The 23,776-nt window shown below is 32.6% G+C and overlaps 1 protein-coding gene across 2 annotated transcripts in view; it reads right to left on the bottom strand.

The window, feature by feature from the left end:
- The window catches only part of LOC144846708 (uncharacterized), a 38,207-nt gene that overhangs the window by 5,039 nt on the left and 9,392 nt on the right, over positions 1 to 23,776 (bottom strand). For both annotated transcript variants that reach the window (XM_078703568.1, XM_078703567.1), the window contains exon 2: positions 655 to 774. In XM_078703568.1, coding sequence (XP_078559694.1) covers positions 655 to 774 — 120 coding nt within the window. The remainder of the gene's footprint in view (positions 1 to 654; positions 775 to 23,776) is intronic.

Genomic DNA, 23,776 nt, shown 5'->3' with positions numbered 1-23,776 from the left:
ATAGGAACTTATATAATTTCAACTGTTTTCTAGAATTAGGCCTGTCCATCCATTCATAAACGATTTTTTTCTAAGTGAGTATTATATTAATTTTGTTTTAAATTCTAATAGAAATTTGCCGTATTTACATATACATTTACAGGTATAGGGAAACTCTAGAACAGTGAGTGAGAAATGGTGAACAATTCTGTTGGGTGTAGAATCGTAATAAATCGTTGAGGGCGCTACTTTTTACATATGGTCAGAGCCATATTTCTCCACCTTATCGCAGAAAACAACGAAGAATCGCTGACTACCTAAGCTAGTATAGTTTAGTTCCTTTGCTATGTTAACTAACAAGACGAGCAAAAGATCTTTGTACAAATTCAATAATAAATAATATGTTCAAATTTGCCCATACTGCATAGATTGTAATAAGGGGTGTAAACGTTACCTTACTATTGTATTTAGTTGTAGGCCTAAACGTTCTGTAGATAACTTTTTAAACACCTATAGTATATGGAGATTTGTTTACAATCTATACCAATTGAATTGTCAGTGACGTCATTGCGATTCATCGTTTTCATCAGTTATATCATGGAGGAATTATTTAGATCTCTGGTTATATTAGTCTACTATCTACAAACAAATAATACTAAATAGGCCATGTCTCACCATGATAACGAATTTGTGTAAAACATGTGTTAGTTCCTTTCCCACAAGCTGTGATGTTACCTTTAGTTTGACATAGTTCTGTTGATTCTTCACTGCAATTAAAACACGAGAAAGCTTCGTCTGAAATAGAACAATACAATTAATTATGTGGATACCGGTATGGATATAATTATGACTAAAGCTCTGTCTATACACTATCAAATTTATGTGAAAAATGTGATCATTTTATATGGATACGATAATGTCATATCACTACCATATTTGGGCACATCACACTTTTTTTAGTCAAATTTTGATAGTGTAGACAGATCTGAACATTTATATTCGATGGAAGGCAAACAGACTTCCAGCAGGAATGGGTATGAAATCATAATAAACCGTTGGGGGCGTTAATTTAACTATTTTTATAAACAGTGTCATCGCAAATGTTTATCTTAAATTTAATTCATAACGATGTATAATTGCAAACAATTGCAAAAATACGAACATTTCGAATACAAATATCAAGTCAAGATTGAATGATAACGTAGATTTCATTTCAATTTAATTGACACGGTGTCATGTATGCGATTGTGTTACAGTATTAAAACCGAAATTGACGTATCTAGGCCCTAACTTGCATGACGGGTGTTTTTAAGTAAGTGATCATGGATAATAACATATACCACTTGATCGTACATCAACGCTCAGCTGCCATAATATCTATGTATATTTTCATTACGTTACAAGAAGACAGGCATAGAACGGACAGAGGTTTTCAGTCAACTCTATGGGAAAGATAAGGAGGGAGAAGGAGGAGGGGTTGGAATTCTCAGAATAGAATCCAGAACTTCTTATATTAATATTTAAATAATTGCTCTTAAGAGTAAGACATAGATTTAGAATAATAAAGTATTACATAGGCACGTGTAGAGAAAGATTCTTAGAACGAGGAATAGATACAATTACAAGTATTCAATATTCATTTATTCATGGTCAAACACAGTAAAATAATTATGTACATGGTTTGAAATTATTTTTGTTTGTTATATTAAATTACATAACAATATAAAAATGAGTTTAAAAGGTAAACATTTGGTAAAATACAAATAAAGCGCATCATTTGAAATACAGATAAAAGTAGGCCTAATTATTGAGTAATGTTGTAAGAATAAAAATAAGAAAATGAAGAGAAAATTAATATAAATGTACTAAGAGTTGTAGTAGACGCTAGTAGTGTAGTGTACTATTGTATATATCATTATATGAAGAGAATAGATTAAGGCCGCGCGCCTGTTCTAGGCCGAAAACGACGATATGAATAAATATATTTAGTAAAAAAAACAAAAGAAAGTTAGACGGGTCTGTGCCTTTGTCGGTTTGATAGTGTGCTAAGTTATGAATAAACTAAAATATGACACACAATTTAAATACATTTTTAAAAAATGCATATTATTTTGTTTTAAATGAATACATAAATGCATTTAATACGTCAAGCATCTGTTATTCAATGAAAGTATGTGTTTGTGTCTTTGTCTGTAATTGCGTGCAAATCTAGCCATCTGTTGCTCATGTTAACAATGATGGTGTTTATATTTAAGTTCATACTCAATATGTTCATCAAGGTTACAATAGGCTGTATTCAAACATGATTTTATGTCATACAGTTAAATAGTTGCCAATAAATCACGATACTCTACTAACATTTATATAACAATGCGGTCATAAATAATACTAAAGATTTGCGTACAAATTAATTGAAAATTAAAATAGTAACAAATTAATTTAATAGTCAATTATTCCTACTTTTAGATTGTCAATAAATCATCTTGACATTTATAACAATAGTACACAATGAAATCTGTAGCTAATGTAACATGTCAGGTGTAGTTAGGTACACCAGTGTCGCCGTGCATACAGTGTGAACGTGCATAACGATGTAAGCTGTGTTCACACGTACACATTACCCATTACTTACGTCATATTTGTGTGCTTAAGCTAATCCAAATAATAAACCAAATATTGTAATTTTGCTATACCTAATTAATTTTGCCTAATCGAATAAGTAATTGCATTAATTGTTTGTGTATGTAATCTGTACTTTTTGCTTCAGTTTGCTATATGTGTCCAGTATTTTATGATTGTTAAACTTCAATTGCACTAAAATGATTCGTATTCGTATCTGAATATCTACGTTAAGTGCGCGCGTGTGACGTGATCAGTCTTTACAACATTGTAATAAATCCCGTTATAATTCCGACATCCCTCTGATTTTATACCACCAATATGTTTAAGAGGTATAGGCCTAACTGTACAACTTTATACCTTCGATAGTCTAAGAAGAAGGATTTAACATAGACAAAATAGATACATCGGTCGTGTGTAACCTTAATAATTTGGTTTCTTCTTGATAGTATCCCTATTTTAAGTCTAAAAAGGGCCAATCTGGGAAAAAATTAGAAACAAGTGTTTCTCAACTGATTTGAGTTATATAGGTTCTATATATCCACCAAAAAAAAGTTCCAGTTCATCTGGCCTGGGGAAAGCCGCCATTTTGGATTTTTAAAATGGCCGCCATAAAATACATATTTTTGCTCATATATCAGCTTCCACATCATGTATGGATATGATTTTGGTGGCAAAGTATATGTTTTGAGGGTCAATGAATCCAAATACAGCATTTTGAAGTTTACTGAATGTCCGCCATCTTGTTTTTCAAAATGGCCGCCATAAAATACAGATTTGTACTCATCTCAACTTCTACATCGTGTATGAACGTGATTTTAGTGACAAAGTGTAGTTGTGAGTGTCAAGAAATCGAAAAACAGCATTTTCGTAATTCACTCAATGGCCGCCATTTTGTTTTTCAAAATGGCCACCATAAAAATACAGATTTTTGCTCTTATCTCAGCTTCCAATCCATATAATGTATGGAAGTGATTTTGGTGGCAATGTATATATTTTGAGGGTCAAGGATTTCAATTACAGCATTTTTTTTAAGTTCACTTAATGGCCACCATTTTGTTTTTCAAAATGGTCACCATAAAATACAGGTTTTGCTAATTTCGTAGCTCATATACATAATGAAGACATGATTTTGATAACTAAGTCTATGTTTTGATTGTTACAGAATAAAAAATCAGCATTCTAAAATACAGAATCGGAAAGTGATCAGATCTTCTTATTCCATTTAGGACCAAACTTCATAGTTGAAGGCTTCTGCTCCACTGGCTTTAGATGTTGCTTTTTTTTAATACAGTTTGTTAAATACAGTAATAGTTTTAAAATTCCCAATCAAACTGGCACAACATATAATAATGACAACATTTATGTACAATCCCCTTTGTCTAGTCTCCGAGATCTATCGCTATTACAATCCTCATTATTACTATGTCAACGTCGTGAGTTAATCACAAGATCGAGTTCCATACTGATTACGACCAAAGAGGTACACAAGAAGATACCAGAGAGTGTACTGTAACTATCATTCGCGAGAAGAAACTAATAAACAAGATATTCTAAAGAAGTTACATAGACATGTAAAGATATTTTCCAAATATAAAGAGAAGCATGGCCAACTTGCAGTTAAAAGTACAACTTATGGATAAAGCAAGTAACATATCTTAAGAATACATGGTAATACACTGGGAGATCAACACTAGTCACCCTAAATGGTCTGCATTTATGTTTAAATCTAGCTGCTTATCTGCCATCCTAATAACCTTCGATCAACCAATGTGACGTAAAGTAATGCAAATAATTAGAGAAAGAAAACTGGCATTTGTCGTCAAACTCGAAAGATTCTTAAGAGCTTTCTGGGAAAGTCAAAAAGATATCAAGAACATTTAAGCTGTGGCTGTATCATTAGATGGTATAACTTTTTAGGCATGATTGTGCAATTGGGAGCTCCAGGTTCAGATATAGCATCTACAGTATGCTTTCATATTTGCAGCAGCTGGTCATGGCCAAAATGCCAAAAGTGGAAGGCTATATCTGGAAATGCTGAAAGACAAATTTCAAGATACATAAGGTTTTCTCTATTGTCATGTGCTCATGTCTGAAAACTGATTCTTCACCATTATAACACGTTGCATGATATCCATTCTTTTGGAACATCTTGTATTGTATGTATATGGAAATTTGTCGTTCGGGCATATTGGCCATCATGGTCAATTGTCCTATACTGTGTCTATATCTGGAGACAAAATGGTACATCCTCATCTCGTGTCATCATTATATGATACATAGCTGCATCTTCTAAGATCTTTAGAATATACAGCTCTCTTTAAAGTAGGTTATGCACAACTTCAAAACCTCAAGCCACCAGTATGTCCAATATAACCAAGAAAGCTCCTGAAAAGATAAACTCCTCCGTGTCTGATTATTATGACTGGTAGATGAGCAGCTAGATATACGTTTTCAGAGTGGCTGTACCATTGTATAAACTGTTGACATGTTAATTGGATAAAAAAGAATGATCGGCATAAACTATCGTCGATTTGTCCAGTTATCGCATTATACCTACATGCATAAATCCAGACCAGTTATGGTGAAGTAGTGTTAGTCCCCAGTGTATTAGGTAACCATACATTCAGTCACATAAGATATGTTGCTTTAAATTGCTTTATCTATAATGTATCTGATTGGAATATGCTTAACTAAAATTGGCCATGCTTCTCTTTAGGATTTGGAAAATATCTTAAAATGTCGTCTAACAAACTTTTTTAGAATATTTTATTTTTAGGTTCTTCATGCGAATGATATAGTTACAGTACATCGCTGATATCTTCTTGTGTACAGTATCTCATGGGTCCATAATCATTGTGGTTCCCATATATTATCACCAACATATTGACTTATTCTCGTCATCACTTTCCAACTGTATTTCAAAAGCTGAATTTTGTTTTTATTCTGTAACCTTCAAAACATAGGCTTAGCAAAATCATAATCATAGTAGCTCATAAATTAGGAAAAACCTGTAGCTTATGGTGGCCATTTTGACAATCAAAATGGTGGCCATTGAGTGAACTTCAAAAAGCTGTATTTAGATTTCTTGACCCTCAAAACATAAACATTGCCACCAAAATCACTTCCATGCACCTTCCATGTAGAAGCTGAGGTACGAGGACAAATCTGTAAATTTTATGGCAGCCATTTTTAAAAACAAAATGGCGGGCATTAGGTGAACTTTAAAATACTATATTTGAATTCCTTGACCTTCAAAACATATACTTTTCTACCAAAATTACGTTCATATGATGTAGAAGCTGAGATATGAGGAAAAATCTGTAAATTTTATAGCAGCCATTTTGATTTTTAAAATGGCGGCCATTGGGTGAAATTCAAATTAATGCTGTATTTGGATTCCTTGACCGTCAAAACCTACATTTTGCCACCAAAATCATTTCCATGCATGATGTAGAAGAGGAGATATGAGCAAAAACCTGTATTTTATGGCGGCCATTTTGAAAATCCAAAATGGCGGCTTTCCCCAGGCCAGATGAGCTGGAACTTTTTTTTGGTGGATATATAGACCCCATATGACACAAATCAGTTGAGAAACACTTGTTTCTAATTTTTTCCCAGAGAAAGTGTAAAATGGGGATACTATGAGTAAAAACTAACAGTAAATATAGGCCTATGTGATGAAATAGGCCTACACATAATTCTAATAGCATTTTCTCGTCCAATGTACTAGCAAAATTTAATTAGTGAATTCATGACAACCTCTCGGCGACCATATTGTTAAATAGGTTTAAAAATACATTTTTTTTCGCAAAACAAACAATTGTCGTTTTAACATTTGTCTAAAGGAGAATTAAAATGTGCCGCCTTTTAAAACGACGCGAAATATTATCATGCGGTTCAGGAGGGTTAACGCTCTTATAGTGCCATTACATTTTATAATGCTGTTTATGAAAGTAAAACTACGGTTGTCCATTATTATGAATGAGCAACCAAACAAAAATTGATTAGGTAATGCAATGTTGTAATTTAAGTAGCGACTCATTTCAGCCTAAATGGTTTAATAAGGTGTTGGTAAACCGTCAATAGTTATATTATTTTGCGTCTAGAATGCTAAGCTGACGATATATCGTGATCGATTATATTGGCTATGCTTTGAACAATGTATCCTAAGTAGGTGGGTACGAATTGACCAATTTAAAACAAGTCCCAGGCGAAATGACCAGTACTGCAGCTGCTAAATGTTAATAATATCATGAGTCATAGAATCATTAGCATGTTCAGTAGCTTTACGTTTATGTGGTATAATCGTTATGTAGCAAGCATATGAACTATAATAATCAGTCTCCTTTACTTGTTATCTATCCTTTCATGTTAGTTTATCGCTTATTTAGGCTACGGTAAATATTCAATATCCGCTCGGTTTTAAGGCTGTTTTGGCAGCATTTTATTTGAGAATCGTTCAAATTACAATCGTATAGTGTGCTAAATCATATCTTGCTAAACCATATTATTTCTATTGGTCATCATCAGCGAACAATATTTGAAATTCAAAATATATTTGTCTAAAATAACAAAATAAAAAGTTACTAGTGGAAATTACAATCTGCAGACTATTAAACACACAGAAAGACGTTAATAGGTATAAAGCCAGACGTCTTTTTAAAAATAAAAGCTGTTGCGGGCCTACAAAATGAGTACGTGTGAGAAAAAGAAAGGCATTTTCACATTATAAATAAACTCATTTTTAAAACGTATTCGCCTAATGTAGCCCTACATTAAAAACGTTAGCTGACACGGTGAATACATTACAAATGTACGTATGTTTTCAAGGTGAATTTATCTAAAAAGAATGGTAAACGAACAAATTACGTATGGTTTATATATTGTATTTGATTACAATGAACCGAAACGAACCTTGTATGAGAATAAAGTTCTTTTTTCATTACAAGAATACATCATAGGAAAGTTCCAACTAAATGGCCATCGTCAACTGTAACCTACAGTATGCCATTATCACTTATCTGATTATTTCCATTTTGTCACTGCTTTTGAATGTAAATATTACTAGATGTCTGTAATCCAAATTGATCTAGGCCTATCTGTAATCATTATTAATAATGTAAATCACGTTTAATATAGGTGTTCTAAAAACGCATCAATCGTTAAAAACTATATACTTATATTTATTACGACTATTTGCAGCGAGACTCCTATATTGACAGGGTGTGTAGAAAGCGACGACCTCGAATTGGACGACCCCAACGACCCGGGCGACCTCGAATTGAACGACCTAGAATTGGACGACCCATAACACGAAACCGACGACCCCTATAGCCTAGCCTAGGTCTTAGCGTGGTATAACATCCCGAAGCCGAACATAGCCAAAGATCTTTAAACCATACCTTATTTAATACTCGCAAGCAAGCAATTGATTGAAAAAATACAGAAATATCGCCATTTGATACTGAATGTGTCGACACGAACAAACGAACAGATATGGAACGCCAAGAGTGCATCATTAAAACTGCATTCGACTCGATTAGCACACGAAATATCATAAACATGGCAACCCAGGTCAAAACGGCCCCTTTTTCAGCGGCGGGTAAGGTTTGACCGTATACAATGCATATGTGAAATGTAAAGCATTCTTATGGCCCTCCCCATGCACATGTTCACAACACGCTGCTTGGTAGGCCTATAGTGTTCGTTATAAGAAGACGAGATGTAATTATACGTCCATGGTTTAACCATGTAATGTATAATATTTATTTCTTTTTAATTTCTTTTTAATATGTTTGTCGAAATACCAATGACCAACCAATGACCAATCCACTGAGCAAACCTTACCCGCCGCTGAAAAAGGGGCCGTTTTTTAGTCGAATGCAGTTTTAATGATGCACTCTTGGCGTTCCATATCTGTTCGTTTGTTCGTTTCGACACATTCAGTATCAAATGGCGATATTTCTGTATTTTTTCAATCAATTGCTTGCTTGCGAGTATTATATAAGGTATGGTTTAAAGATCTTTGGCTATGTTCGGCTTCGGGATGTTATACCACACTTAGGCCTAACGCCTAGGCTAGGCTATAGGGGTCGTCGGTTTTGTGTTATGGGTCGTCCAATTCTAGGTCGTCCAATTCGAGGTCGCCCGGGTCGTTGGGGTCGTCCAATTCGAGGTCGTCGCTTTCTACACACCCTATATTGACACTACAGCGATATAATAATAATAATAATCTATATATAAATTATGGTTAATTCTGACATAGGCGAGCACAATGCAAAAACTTCGGTACAAATCTCCGCCTTATCTATCTCAGATGTACCGCGAAACGTAGATTTGATAACATTAATGTGCAGTTCGACGCTATTTTTCCATATTTCTATCTTAGCAAGATATTATAAAGAGTTTTTTAACAACATTTATGATTTCAACAGTAGATTTTCTACTCAATTTCAATTCTTGGCGGTCAAGTTATTTCCGGGTTTATGATAAGTTCACCTTGCAGCAATTTGGTTTCAACTATTTTCTCTCTTTTATACACAAGGGAGCAGTTAAAATAATAGATTTGACCCTAAAGGTGACTGGAAACAGGCACTTTCCATCAATCAATACAGTGTCCCTTTGGAAGACGGAAGAAAAAAAACAGATACTATAGTAGGACTGGAGCTTAAGTTGGCCATTAGTCATAGCCATTTTAGTTTTTTGTTTATTTTAGGAACGTATATATTAATACTTATTAGGATGATATTTATTTGAATAAACGCCTCTCCAATAAAACATCACTTTGATTAATAATCACCCCCACTTTTCATATCTATTAGATAGAGGATTTCATTTGATTATAAATGTTACCATATTATTAAAACTAAAAAAATTAACATATATCCCTCGAATAAACCCCTCCCTCAAGTCAAATGAACTCCGCCTCCCCACCTCCGCCCTATAAGGGCCCTACCAAATAATAAAGACTATACTTTAAAATGTTATTAATCATCTAAGACACTGTGAAACAGAATAGTTTAGTTTTACGAATGTCAAGCATAATAATGGTAACCGACAGAAAACGTAAAAGAAGAACATTATCATTCCGAGAACCATCGTCTACACTTCCTAGAGGGGGAGCGAGCGAAGCGAGCTCACCCTCTAGTATAATATAATTACTCAAACTACAGCAAAACACGAAGCGCACGTTTAGAAACTACATCAAAACGTATATTCACACTACAAAAAATACTGTATTCAGAATTAGACATGTGAAATGCATATTCAAACCTACAGGGAAGAAAGTTCCGGTCGGTCCATACATTAAGCCTTATTTTAGAGAAACATAAATTATAATACACTACTTGCAAATTTCTGAATTAAAAGTGTCAGTCATAAGTGCAGCTGAAAAAAGAATTAAAACGTCGAGCATAACAAAATATAGAAGCCATAAGTCACTCTTACAATGCATTAGTTAGATAGCATGATACTAACATCTGAAATATGAAGATCATAACAAACTCTATAATGATCCTATGTGTTGATTACATGGTACTATTGGCCGTAGCGTTCTATGCTAGGCCTACTACAAATATTTATGATTTTCTAAGTAATGTTTCCTATCTGAATTTATTAATAAAAATTTCACCCGTGGGCATCCATACTATATTTTCTAGAATCAGGATTGTGTCTTTATTTAATTGGTCGCTGAGGGAATTGTCTTGGATCATAAATACAGTAATTGCAAATAATAACAAGTAGGTAATTACGAATTGTTCTGTAACTGTAAAGACTAATAATGACTATAGTAGGTTTATAGGTAACTAGGTTTTTCATGTCAGCTATTAGGATAAAAATAGAAATATATTAAAGCAGACTACACAATTACCGCCAGTCTGGACAGGGCAGCAATGTGACATTTGATACAGAAAATAGATTTTCATCTTATGCCCTCGAGCAAAGGCAAACGCAAACACGGATGCTATTGATGATATTCAAAATAACATTGGGTTAATATTTACTAGGATGCAATCTCTTGTAATAGGCAGGATAAGAATTTACTACGAAAACATCACAAGAGCAATTAAAACAGGCGTTCAAAATCAGCCATGTTCGATGTTGGAAGCCATTTTTAATTTTGAGCGAAATAAATTTCAGATGATTTCAAATTAGGCTGATCTAACTTCCAGAATGAAGAAATTAGGAATGACTTTTTTTTGTAGGCTTGTACGCTTAGGTATTCAAGCTCGTAGCCAAGATATTTACAGGAGGTTCTTTTTTCACAAAAGGGTAATTTTGCACACAAACAATACGCTGCTGTAGGCTAGTTAAGCATCTACAATCACATTTGCTGCCTGGTTTCCGCAACGGGCTTGGTATTATCTTAATCTTCTTAAGTCTAACTATGCAAAAAAATGTATATTATTGTAAGCCTATGGAATATGGCATAGACATGTTATGATAGCAAAAACCAGACATGTATAAGAGTGTTGTTCTCGGAGTTTCTGTCACAAATACAGTTAAACAAATGTTTTTATTTACGGACAGAGAAAACTATATTAATGTTTTGTTGCTTACAAGAAGAAGAAGAAGAAGTCTGGAAGACATGTAGTTATGCATCCTACAAGAGAGATAGAAATGTGTCTATAGCCTACAAACATATGGCCAGGAATACCTAAGATTCGCCATTATTGGGCTACCATGACGTTTCTTGCATCTTGAGAACTTCACATTTGCAATCTATTCAAATTGCTAAACGTTCTTCAGATACAATTAGCTCAGGTTCACCAGACAATGTTCTCTCCACAGCAGTTGGTTATGTAAAATAAATGCTATTTCTACCCGACAATACCGCCCATGTACCAATGTCACGAACCTTGGGGAGAAGCCTGAAATATGTTTGTTCAACCTGCTCGCTTAGCTTCCGTAATAAGTGGATCGAATTTAAAATCCTGTCCACACTATGTCTATTATTATGAAAAGTTTAATTACCTAGTACATAGAACAAAACTATTGTGGCTCCTATATTTCTCCTTGTCAATTACAACTAGATTGCATGACAGGGGCGTAGGCTGGGGAGCGGGTATGTGGGGGTTGGTACGTTTTATTGTTCATACGCAGTGAGACACTGAACGCATAGAAATACACTCTTCTGCACCACTTTCGTTCACTATCAGATTTAATGAGTACATTTAATGGCCTGAAATCATTACAATTGTACAGATAATACTATTTAATGTTGTCGTTATTTTTTTTATTATTATTATTTTACGGAGCTATGTTTTCTTCAATTATAACCCAATACATATGAAAAGAAATCTCTTTCAATGTTGTTTTGTGATTGAAATATAAAAACATGAGTTAGAAAATCTTATAGAAAATTGTTTAAGAAAAACAAATGTTCTAGGAAGATATGGATGGCAGTCGAAAACAATTCTATTCTATTCTTTTTACCCTAACATATGACGATGAATTTAATTATTTCAGAAGACTAAAAAACAGTGTTCTCTCTTGTTGAGTCCTCATCAACAAACTATTTTCATAGTTCGTAAGAACTATACATTCAGTTTTATATTTTCCTTTTTGTTTCTTGTATGTTATAATTGAAAACCTGTAAATTATACATCATAATACATTTGTAAAGATAAAGTAAACATGAACAATACCATATTATAACAAGCATGTACATTAAAGGTGTATTGTCCCCCAAAAACATGAACAATACCATATTATAATAACCATGTACATTAAAGGTGTATTGTCCCCAAAAAACATGAACAATACCATAACAACCATGTACATTAAAGGTGTATTGTCCCCCAAAAACATGAACAATGCCATATTATAACAACCATGTACATTAAAGGTGTATTGTCCCCCAAAACATGAGCAATACCATAACAACCATGTACATTAAAGGTGTATTGTCCCCCAAAAACAAGAACAATTCAATATTATAACAACCATGTACATTAAAGGTGTATTGTCCCCCAAAACATGAACAATTAAGGTTATTTAAATCAGACTTTGAATAGGCTATTTTGTAGTGTTAATAAAGTTAAACACTTCCATAGAAAGAAGAAATACAAAGTAATGTCAAACTGTACTAAGAAACATAATACAAATAAATAAAAGCTGAACCAATCAAAGTTTCATAAATAAAGTTGACAACTGATTTCAGGTTGTCAATGCTTAAAGTAATTATTACTTATTCTCCTTTCACACATTGTCCTCTTGGATCTTTTTTTTCTTTTCTAAAGTATAAATATCTGTTCTTTCTTGTTCAATATGTGGAAAATAAATAAATGAAACGGAAAAACATCTGCTTGTACAGTACATACACTCTTACATCACAGGTCTACACGTTCTGCTTACTTAATGGCCAAGAATGTTATTCTTGTCACAAATAAAGGAGTTGGTTAACAAAAAAAAATATACACCTGGCAATTTTTTTTTTTCAATCTCTGTTATCATTTGTACATAATTCGAAGAAACTAACTAAACGAAATCACAAATCCTCTACATTGAATCGAATTTTAACACGTACCTCGACATACATTTAGGCATATTTTTTCAGAGATGTATAGTATTTGATTTATATAAACACATATTTTTTTTAACACATTTATGTTTATAGGTTAAGCCGTAGTTAAAAAAAAAATATGCTGAAAATGTAACTGTAACTCTCTTATTCCTCGTACCGTGTCGATAACTCCGAACAATGATCTACCATATCCGATATAACTCCAATGTACGAATTTATGTTTGACCTACTTGCTTGCTTATATTTTTAATCGATGTATCGTCCTAATATCCCTGCTAATATTATAGAGGGTTTAAACAAATATATAATCAAATATTTATATTTCGCCAATTCCAACAAAACAATGCAATACATATTATAATTTGTTAATACTAATCTAACAACAGGTATACTAACTAATGATAATATTACCGAAACGAACAAGAACAGAATAAATTGATTTTCGCTTCACAATCGCTGATTATTAATTACCCTTAGGATATGCTTTAGTTAAGTCAGAGATGAATTGAAATGAGTTTGGATAAGAATTTATTCTTAAGCAATTCCCTCTTAACTGTAAACGATAACGACAGAACGAGATGCGTTCTTTATTGATAGTACTTTACACAGGTTCATTGGCCCCAAGACGAACAAGAATAATGTTGAATTCAGATTCAATTTGGAAACTAACACTATTGAAATGTAAATATGTATATCTAATTTTGTATGTGTAATATTTCTGCAATAATTCGAAGTATAATTTTACGCTTGATGATTTCATGTGTAAAATAATCATACGTTAATGACGCTGTTCTTAAAAATGGTGTGTTTACCGCCGTGGCTTTGGAAACTATGCGATGGATTGAAATGACACTTTACACAAATAATTCAGATGTTGTTGAGCGGAGAAAAATTTTTTTTTTGATCCTCGGTTTTTATTCTTGTTTTTTTGCTCATGCCATATACCAATCATTGCTGTGTTTAAGAAAAAACATATAAAAATATAGACCTAAGTGTTCTTGAAAATTAAAAAAAAATTATGATTTGTAGTATTCTTGAAACTACGAGTTTACTTACAATTAGAATTGTATACATCCTTATCAAAACATTATTTCTGAAACAATTGCAATTTTCTTAGAATAATAATATACATATTGTGAAACAATAATTTTAAAACATTATCGATTTCACGCATCTGGTGCATCTGCAGTGTTTTACGGCTGCATAGTGTTACCTGAGCTTGTTTCCCAATATAGGACGCAACGCAATTTGCTTCGAATAAACTGTCGTTTGTCATTGGTCAACTCGCTTGCGTTGCGTTTACGTTTTTGTGTTGTATCTCTAGTGGAAACGAAGCTTAATGATGAAATGTGCATGTTGCAATTACAGTTTGTTACGGTTGCAATGTGTTATGATATGAGTTATTAACTTCCTTAAGCTTGGTTCCCACTAGAACGTAACGCAAGGACGTAAACGCAACGCAAGCGTTTTAACCAATGACAAGCGACGTTATAGACAGTTAGCAATCACAAGCGAATAAGCCATCGCTTGTGATTGGTCAATTCACCTGCGTTGCGTTACGTCCTTGCGTTGCGTCGCTAGTGGGAACCACGCTTTAGAGTTCGGGTCTGATTTTTTTTATCAATAACATTGTTACATGTCAAGAATTAACGATTTTCATTGACGTCAAATGTTCGACCTCTAGTATTTACGTTAATATTCCCTTGGTGTACCATGTAGGAAGCGTCTTCAATCATTCAATATTTTTGTAATGAACATGATTTATGTGACGTTAATATTTGATATTCTATAAATGTTACACGGGAAAGATGAGAAATCTGCGAGAACACAGTAACAAAAACACCGACATGTATACGTTCTACCGTTATACCACGAGGGATACCATTCTCAAGGTTTCACGATGAAAAGTATAGTTCTAAATCGTACGCTTGCGCAAAACAAATCTAATATACATTTTCGCGAAATAAAATCAAATAGCCACGAAAATTATCAGAATATTTCCTTAAAATGTTATAAAAGAAAAGATTTTGTAGACTTTAACAATAACGATAATTATATACTATTTTGTTTACAATGTATGTTTATTATATCTTTTTTTTTTAACTATTTTTCTTTCTGTTTAAAACATCCAACATGTCGCTTCGTTCGAGTGGATAGGTGAAATCGAGGTTACCACAAGCATAATGTACATATTATAACTAAACATTATGCCTCTTAAGTAATAATATGGTGACTGAGCTCCATTCGTTACGTGAAGCCGAACGTAACATATAAACCCCTTCCGGCTATGTTATCAATCTTTTAACATAGTCCGTCAAATTTAAGAGTATTAGTAAATTGCTTATGGAGCATTATTGGAATAGATCACTGTACCAATAATGATAAAGTACTCGATGGCTTTTACAACGTTATTTTAGAGATTATAAGAAGTTACCTTACTGAAATCGACCACATACTCTGAACGGAATGTCCCAATCAGTTATCATCAGCTGTCGAGTCTGTAAAGTTGCGCCTGGCCTAATTGCTCATACAGTGCGTACAGATGAACACATTTAATATAGTTTAGAAATTAGTAAACCATTTTTGTCTTTAGTGTTACAGCGATGGGATTCAATGATTAAGAAATTAGTATACAATTTTGTTGAGTGTTACAAGCATAACCCGGTGGTGTCCATTGATGCTGCTGAAGTAGAGAGTTTCAGTTTGTGAAAAATAATGCATTTAATAGAATGCGACTCAAACATTATGTATTTAGGAGACCTATGTATTATTAGTGGAAAGATTACAAAAATCTACCGACATTTAGCAAATGAGATCACAAAGGTTCTACCAACATTGCAGAAAGTGAGGTCTACCACATTTTTAGCAAGTGAGATCACAAAGACTCTACCAAAATTGCAGAAAGTCAGGTCTACCAACATTTAGCAAGTGAGATCACAAAGAGTCTACTAACATTTTATCAAATGAGATCACAAAGAGTCTACCAACATTGCAGCAAATGAGATTATACAGAGTCTATCAGCATTGCAACAATTTACACAGATATTTAGTCGAATCTTGGAAATTATTATGTGGATATACCTAATCATTATTGGCATCATAATCTAAATTAATGCTCATCAACCAATAAAAAACAACTTATTTGATAAATAGAATTCACTTCCCAAATGGGCTGTGTCTTTAAATCTGTAAATAAGCTAATATATCCACAAATGACACAAGGGGAGAAATATAGGCAAAGAGGTATATTTTCTTTTCTTTATCCTACGATAGCCGACGATGACAGAGAAGGCCGAAAGAAGGAATAAGAAACAAAAAAGGAAGAAATGAATTATAATGTAAAATAAGTATTGTTATTGTAAAATTGAGTTAAAGTAACAACCGAAATGAATTAAAGTGAACTAATCTATCGACTAATTATTATTGTTCAACTGACTGGAATTAGTTTTCGATTTATTATTGAACTGGTTTACGGTGGTATAATCAATTCCAAACAGCCAACCTATACTCAAGTTTATGAAATAAATACAGCCTGTCATGGCCTATTTTCAATGTAACATCTATCATCATATTTTACAAGGCTGTGGTACATCTATTTCTTTCAAGCACGTATATGCCCTTTTTGTAAATGATTATTTATAATACCAATGTATATCAACAACAGGCAATAAGGATTATATCCAATAGATATATACTGTATATATAAACAGGCATCACCACAAAGCGATCGGAAAACAATTGAGATAGTAACACTTAATAAATAAAAACAGTATAAGCTTTGATCTTTCAATGAATTAATTTCAATAATTATATCTAGAGTTATGAATATTTAGGAATTATTTTTGTTTTATATAATCAATTTAAAGTACGGTAACAGTAAATAAATGAATACATAACCTGTTGAAATGTTCCTAAAAAACAAGTTTATAAATAATTTTAGTAAAACTAATAACTGATGAAGTTGATCAAATTGTAATGTAACATTAGAACATAACTATATATAATGTAAAATGAAGATGTTATGGTGATGACTATGGTGATATTAATGTGAATAATGAGTGGTGTTTATTTCACAAAAGAGAAAAAAAAACATAACTGGTCAATTGTACAATTTAACGCCAAAGGTAAATAAGAAACGAGACATTTAATTGCTTTTTTTTATTTGCAGATGCTTACACATAAATTGGTATCTACCAAACTTACTGTAAATGTTAATGATAATATGCAATTATCTCCCACTGACACCAAATTTTAAAATTGGGTTCCTAAACATGCGCAGGTTAATGCATATTTTGTTGCCATTTCGTGTTTCTAATTTACACCTATCTTTTTAATAAACTATTTTAAAATACGAATTTTAAGATTGATTACTAATCAACAACGAAATATTAAATAATAATGTTGATAAAGTTTTCGGTAAAGAACTATATATTGGTGGTGTACTACAAACTTTATATCAACATTGATTTCGCCATGCAAACCTATAAACAATAACTATAATAATGTAACCCACGACGTATTGATTGGTTCTTCTGAGTGAAATATTCGTCGCCATGTTACGATCGAATATTTCAACAATTTTGATATGAGAGTGTATGGAATGTTATTGCACTATAGATTCGTATTATTGGCATTAGTTGCATTTTATAAAAGTACAGTGGATAGGGTATCTTCGCAAACTGTTGAAAAGTTGCTGTGATCTAAAGTACTCGACTCAATAAAATATAGGCATACATATTCACGTCTGCATGACTGTCCTGCAGACGTGAATATATGTATGCCTATATTTTATTAAGTCGAGTACTAAAAATTGAGTAATACATTTTATTATATTGTTTGAAGTCATAAACTACATAAGTTCATCAAAGTTCCATTTATCCAAATTCATTTAGGGAATATTTGTCCTCTAAATATTGGTGCAATGTTCTCATTAAAATACTATGAACATTATTTGCATTTTATAACATCAATCCGGTCGATAGATTTGAACATATCTCCAATAAAAAATAGCATGCTTACCGCAAAATTATTCTCATTTGTAGTGGTTTGATAAAGATCCGTCTAAAATTAGGAAATATTTAAATAGTGGTCCAGGATTTAGGATTCTGGTCCGTGTTGCCTTTGTGGTTTACATTTGTTAAAGATTTGTTTTTTAGTTTACACGAGTATCCTGCCAAGACAAACATTCAAACAAACGAACAAACAAAGAAATATATTTCGCAGACAGAAATAATAACCTCCTTGACAGATGGTGACTCGATAATGGAACGAAGTAAGCTGGTCTTACGCATGCGTATCATGCGTATAGTACCGAAACGAAAGCTCAATGTTAGGCTTTTGGTTGCATTGTAAAACGTACATGATATACAGTTAATGTTAAATTGAATTACTATAAGAGTATTTAACAATTACATATTATGTTTAAAGTTGACTTAGCACATTTAGTGAAATCAATCCTATACATCAATTCTAAAAAGCGCCAAGCAGACGACAAGAAAAGAGATTCGTCATTGTTTAGATATTTCCAATAACTGACTAGCGAAATTAATAGCCCAAGATTAATAATGAATACTTAACCAACCATCGAACAGTGAATATAAATGAGGGTAGGCAAAGCGAATGTCATAGGGCAACAGACTATGCTGGGGTTTTATCGTTATTGTTTTTAATAACTGAAACGGCCTTGCTATTTCGTCATGTGTTTGTATTCATCTAAATTACTTATAGACATGATTACAAGCACAATTAATTAATATTGATTTCTAGGAGTAACCAATATTTCGTCACCTAAGAGACATGGATCTTCTGAAAAATAAACAAACTACAATAGTTAAGCAACACATTAATTTTCTGAAAGAATTTACGAAAGAAATGTCCTGTCGAAGATTATTGTCATGCGATGCTTGTATGAAATATCCCAAATGGCAGTTGTCGAATTTTACTACATCGTAATGAAATTATGTTTGATTTTGATCATAAAGTAAACATTATGCATAAACAAACATTACCCCGAAAACCAGAAAAACAAAGATGCTTGACAATCATAAACGCTCCCCTAAACGATGTTTTGGGCAGTGGAACCGAACCAAAACTACGCTAATGTTCACGAAGGCTTGCATTGGAAATAGCTATCCTTGACCATCTGAAAGGAAAAGGGTAGGCATAGGTGGGTTCATGGAAATTGAAAAGAAGATTGTTGTCACTTTATTTTTGACAGACTATGTACAAATTTAGTTTGGAAGGATTACGCTAGATAATAACCTGTAATGTTATCGCGGAAAAGATATATGATTTTTGCGAAATCGTAATAACTTACTCCATACATTAAATAATAGTATTGGTCATCTATTTATTTTAAGATTAGTTCAAGTTGATTGCCATGCATTACACAAAGTGAACACTTTACAATACTAAGCTATATCACGTTAAACCATCGATTACTAATTAAATTAAAACAGGGCAGGTTTGCTCTGCAATTAAACTCACTACATTCCTTGCTTACGAGATTACAGATTAATTTCGCTAAGAACAACACGTAATACTACATCGCCATACTTTAATAGCCTAATTGCAAAAACTGTTTAACCTATTTCTGTATCCATTAAATATCAGGGTCGTGACCCAGTTTGTGAAATAATAGGGAGCTTTCGATTTTAAACACCTAGGACATGTGTAAAATGATGCATTACGTAATTTTTCTTTCAGTTCTGTAACTTATAATTTTGTCACAATCGTAAGCCCAAAAAAGGTATCACTTTTTCTATAATTTCAAGACACATTCACCTTCTTTATTTTACGAACTTAAATGTTTATCTAAAATTACATTTTCTTTTAAAATGTACAATTTAAAACAAATAATATGGTAAAGGGGGGTAGACAAGACAAGAGAAATATATTTTAACCTCATAGTGCCATTTTGTTAAATGTTTCTGAAAATAAAAGTTGATCATTTTAACTTCATTGTCCTTTAGTAATTAGATCTGTATTTGATACGTACAAAATGCATATACTGAGTTTGGATCTATACTAGAACGTTATTGATGAACACTTTTACTATAGCATTCTTAACAGGTCATGCTATCCAATCACTTTTAGCATTCTAATTTCTTTCTACATTGATGGAACATCTGTAATTCTGTAAAAATGGAAAATATAAAACGTTTACTGAAGAAATGCATACACGTAATGAACTATGTAATCTTTTAAATATGAAATATCGAAGATAACTATTTTATTTCAAATCCTTTTACACTGAAATGCGTGACTATGGTTTATGGATTTGTAGCTAAGTCAGATAAATGTATTTTAAATATCTTTTTATTATTATTTTATTAAAATGCATTGGATTTCAGATAATATTCATAACCATCTTTGTTAAAAATAAAGGTGATTGTTTTTGTGTTTTCTTTTTATTTTATCTTGTTTTTTGTTATAAACAATTTATTTTATCAATATACATATTTTATCTGTAATTGGTTTGTACATTGCGTTATTGTAAAATCTGATTGTGAGAGATTGACGGTTACTGAACAGCAACATTTTAACAAAAGTTTTTTTTCTTGTTGTAGCTTGAAACCACCACTTTTATTCAACTTCGTCAATTTCATTTCATTCAACTGTAACATTCAATGTATCTTTATTTTCACATAATTATCTACACGTATAGACATTTTTTGATATGCCCAAAAACATAAAAAGCATGGCGAAAAGTCTATCTGTTATCGAACCATGGGTTTTATAATGGACGTATGATGAGTACTGTAGGTGTCCATCGTAGGAAATGGTAACTAAAGTCTTGAAAATCTACTCTTCTTAGTTGACGGGATTTCTATGCTCTCCATATCTTGTGGTCCTTTTTTAGTTTTTAAACTGTAGCAGAATTAGGCCTAAGGGGAATTGTTGTTTTGCTTTTCAGAGGCGGAATCGTCTGTCTCGAAGGGACGATGCGCCTTAACCTACGACATTGTTCATTATCTTATTCTTAAACTTTTCGAAACATTTTCTTTTACTATGGATTTACATACTTTGAATGAGAGGCATTCGATGCCAGAAATAAAACGTCAGCTGTTACAGTAAATACGACGAGTTTACTTAAGAAGTGACTAAATAAATATTAACTGAACGCATGTTCAAATAGCATTATGGGAATTCAAGGGTGAACGCTTCGTGCTCTCAAGAAGCTGCACATACTATTTGATAAGTAACCCAAACTCAATCTTATAATGTTGTTTATTTTGGATGTGATTATGTTCCATTTACCGATGTGCGCATGTCTAAGCCCAACCAATTAGGGTAAGTGGGATCGCAGGGTTGAAGGATACACATCGCGCAACACATCAATCCCAGTGGGGTTAAATTTGATTTCAACTTATTCTTACAGTATCATATTTGCGTCATTAGGGATACAGTTCTCAATAATGTAATATATTACGTATAAATATTTAATTTTGTTAACAATGTGACTTCTTCGTTTGAGACTCAGTTTCTTCTATGTTTCTTCTTCTCAATCTTCGTTTATACATTACGTCTCTGTACAGTGAAGGTTGTGGTATTTGGTTAATCTCAATCTTACGGGTCTAAATACAGTGTGCATTCTTATACATATTTTTTTTTTTTTTTTTTTTTATTATGTACAGTATGTAAATGTAACATTACTTTTAAACATAGGGCCCACAGAGGGTCTAGTCTGTGCTTGTTACGGGGCTAGTTTCATAAATATAAATTGCCTTGGCAGAGTCATTAGGTATAATAAAAGGTCGAAACCGATGATAAGGACCTCACTGGAAGTATGATAAAGGACATACATGGAAAACGCCAAAGTATCGTAATGGTAATAAACTGTTTAGAACTAGCTGTGGATAGTAGGCCTATTATATGTCGTCAGTGACTTAGTAATGGTGTGACCTAGTGTAGTCTTGTCGATATTGCAAATAAATTAAGATATAATAATAATGGTGACTTAAATTGTTTGAAAATATTAAACTATTTGGCCTATATAAAAATAAAACCTTAAGAATAAAAACGCTAAATAAATGATATAAAGGGTATTCTTATGACCGCATGAATTGACAACACTCCCTTGTATTTCCCCTATCGAGTAATACATTATATAATTTATACATTCTTAAATTTGAAAGACACGAAATGTAGAAGTTTTACTTTCAACTGAAAGCAAAGAGGTCAAAGCACTACAGTATGCATCCCATGCTTCCTCTCCCGTCGATAAAATGCAATAATAATAATATTATTATTAGTAAAAGCATTCGATAATACGTTATAGTGACAAAGTGACGTAATTTAATAGCCGATTAATGGAAATATTATAAACGACATTTCTATAATTAAACAATATACCTCTAGAAATATCACGTAAAAATATCATTCCAATACAAAGTGTTTAGATTAACACTTACGTATTCATAGCTTTCACACCGATATTGTAAACTCATAGCTTTACGAATACATTGGTCAATTAGGCGCCAACACGCTTCATATATCGTGTTATGATAAGTCCTCAGTTGATGATTATTATGTTGACTTTCCCCCGTCTCTGTTTAAGAGCCACAGAGTGTCCGTATAGACCAGTAAAATTTCCTAGAATATCAAATTATATTACGTGTGTGATATAGAAATATTCCTTATACATAATACAGGCCTAAAGGATGTTTCCAATTGATGCACTGATTCAATTTGCTTAACATACGATACATACCAGGGAAGAGTAAAATTGCATGACTCTTTCCTGATAAAAAAAAAACCCGGGTACTTAAATAATGGTCATGGTTCAGCGACCGTTTTCGAGCGATATCATTAGCAATGATAGTGCATAAGCAGACGATCTATTTGTAATGTATGCCTATATTGTGCAAATTAGTTAAAACTATAAGCAAGTAATTCTAAAGAAATACAAGAACATGGCGGCTGAAAAAAAGTATTTTTACATTTTCTAATTAAAAAATGTTAGTCATTATTAATCTTATTATAATTATGTAATTATTCAGTTCCGGAATATTATACAGATTGGCTGTAGCAATTAAAGGTGAACGCCCGGTATGTTTGATCAATTAGTAACAGGAAGAATCTTAATTTTTAAAATGTTCTTTAATTTCAGCGTGTAATCAATCTAACTACGTTAAGAATTTTCTTCTGACAGTAGTTCGTGCGATGACCTGTTTATATAGATGCTGTGTATTTTGATTCGTGCCACGATGCTGAAAATTCGCGTACACTGCATAATACCAACGGCACACACGTGTCAAAATTACAAAGTGAATAGTGTACATTCGGCACATTCAAGAAGAGAATGGTGCTACCCGTTCGACATTTAATTTCAGTTCATTAACTTCCACCTTAAACCATGCATAACACATTTTGCACAACGTCCCAAATAAAATAAAACAATGAATTATATTAACTAGGAAGTGTAGACGATGGTTCTCGGAATGATAATGACTCTGGTAAAAAGGGTTTAGAAGGACGTTCTCCTTGTACGTTTTCTGTCGGTTACCATTATTGAAAATGCTTGACATTCGTAAAACTAAACCTACTCTGTTTCACAGTAAAATAAATGAAACAAATGTTATTTTTAGTTGAATTGAATACACTTGGTAAAGCCTGTATAATTTAATTTGAAATACACTGGGATTTCAT

This window comes from Antedon bifida, chromosome 1 (assembly GCF_963402885.1).
Source record: "Antedon bifida chromosome 1, ecAntBifi1.1, whole genome shotgun sequence".
Lineage (NCBI taxonomy): Eukaryota > Metazoa > Echinodermata > Crinoidea > Comatulida > Antedonidae > Antedon > Antedon bifida.
Note: the sequence above shows the minus strand (reverse complement) of the source record. Positions and strands in the feature narration are given on the sequence as shown.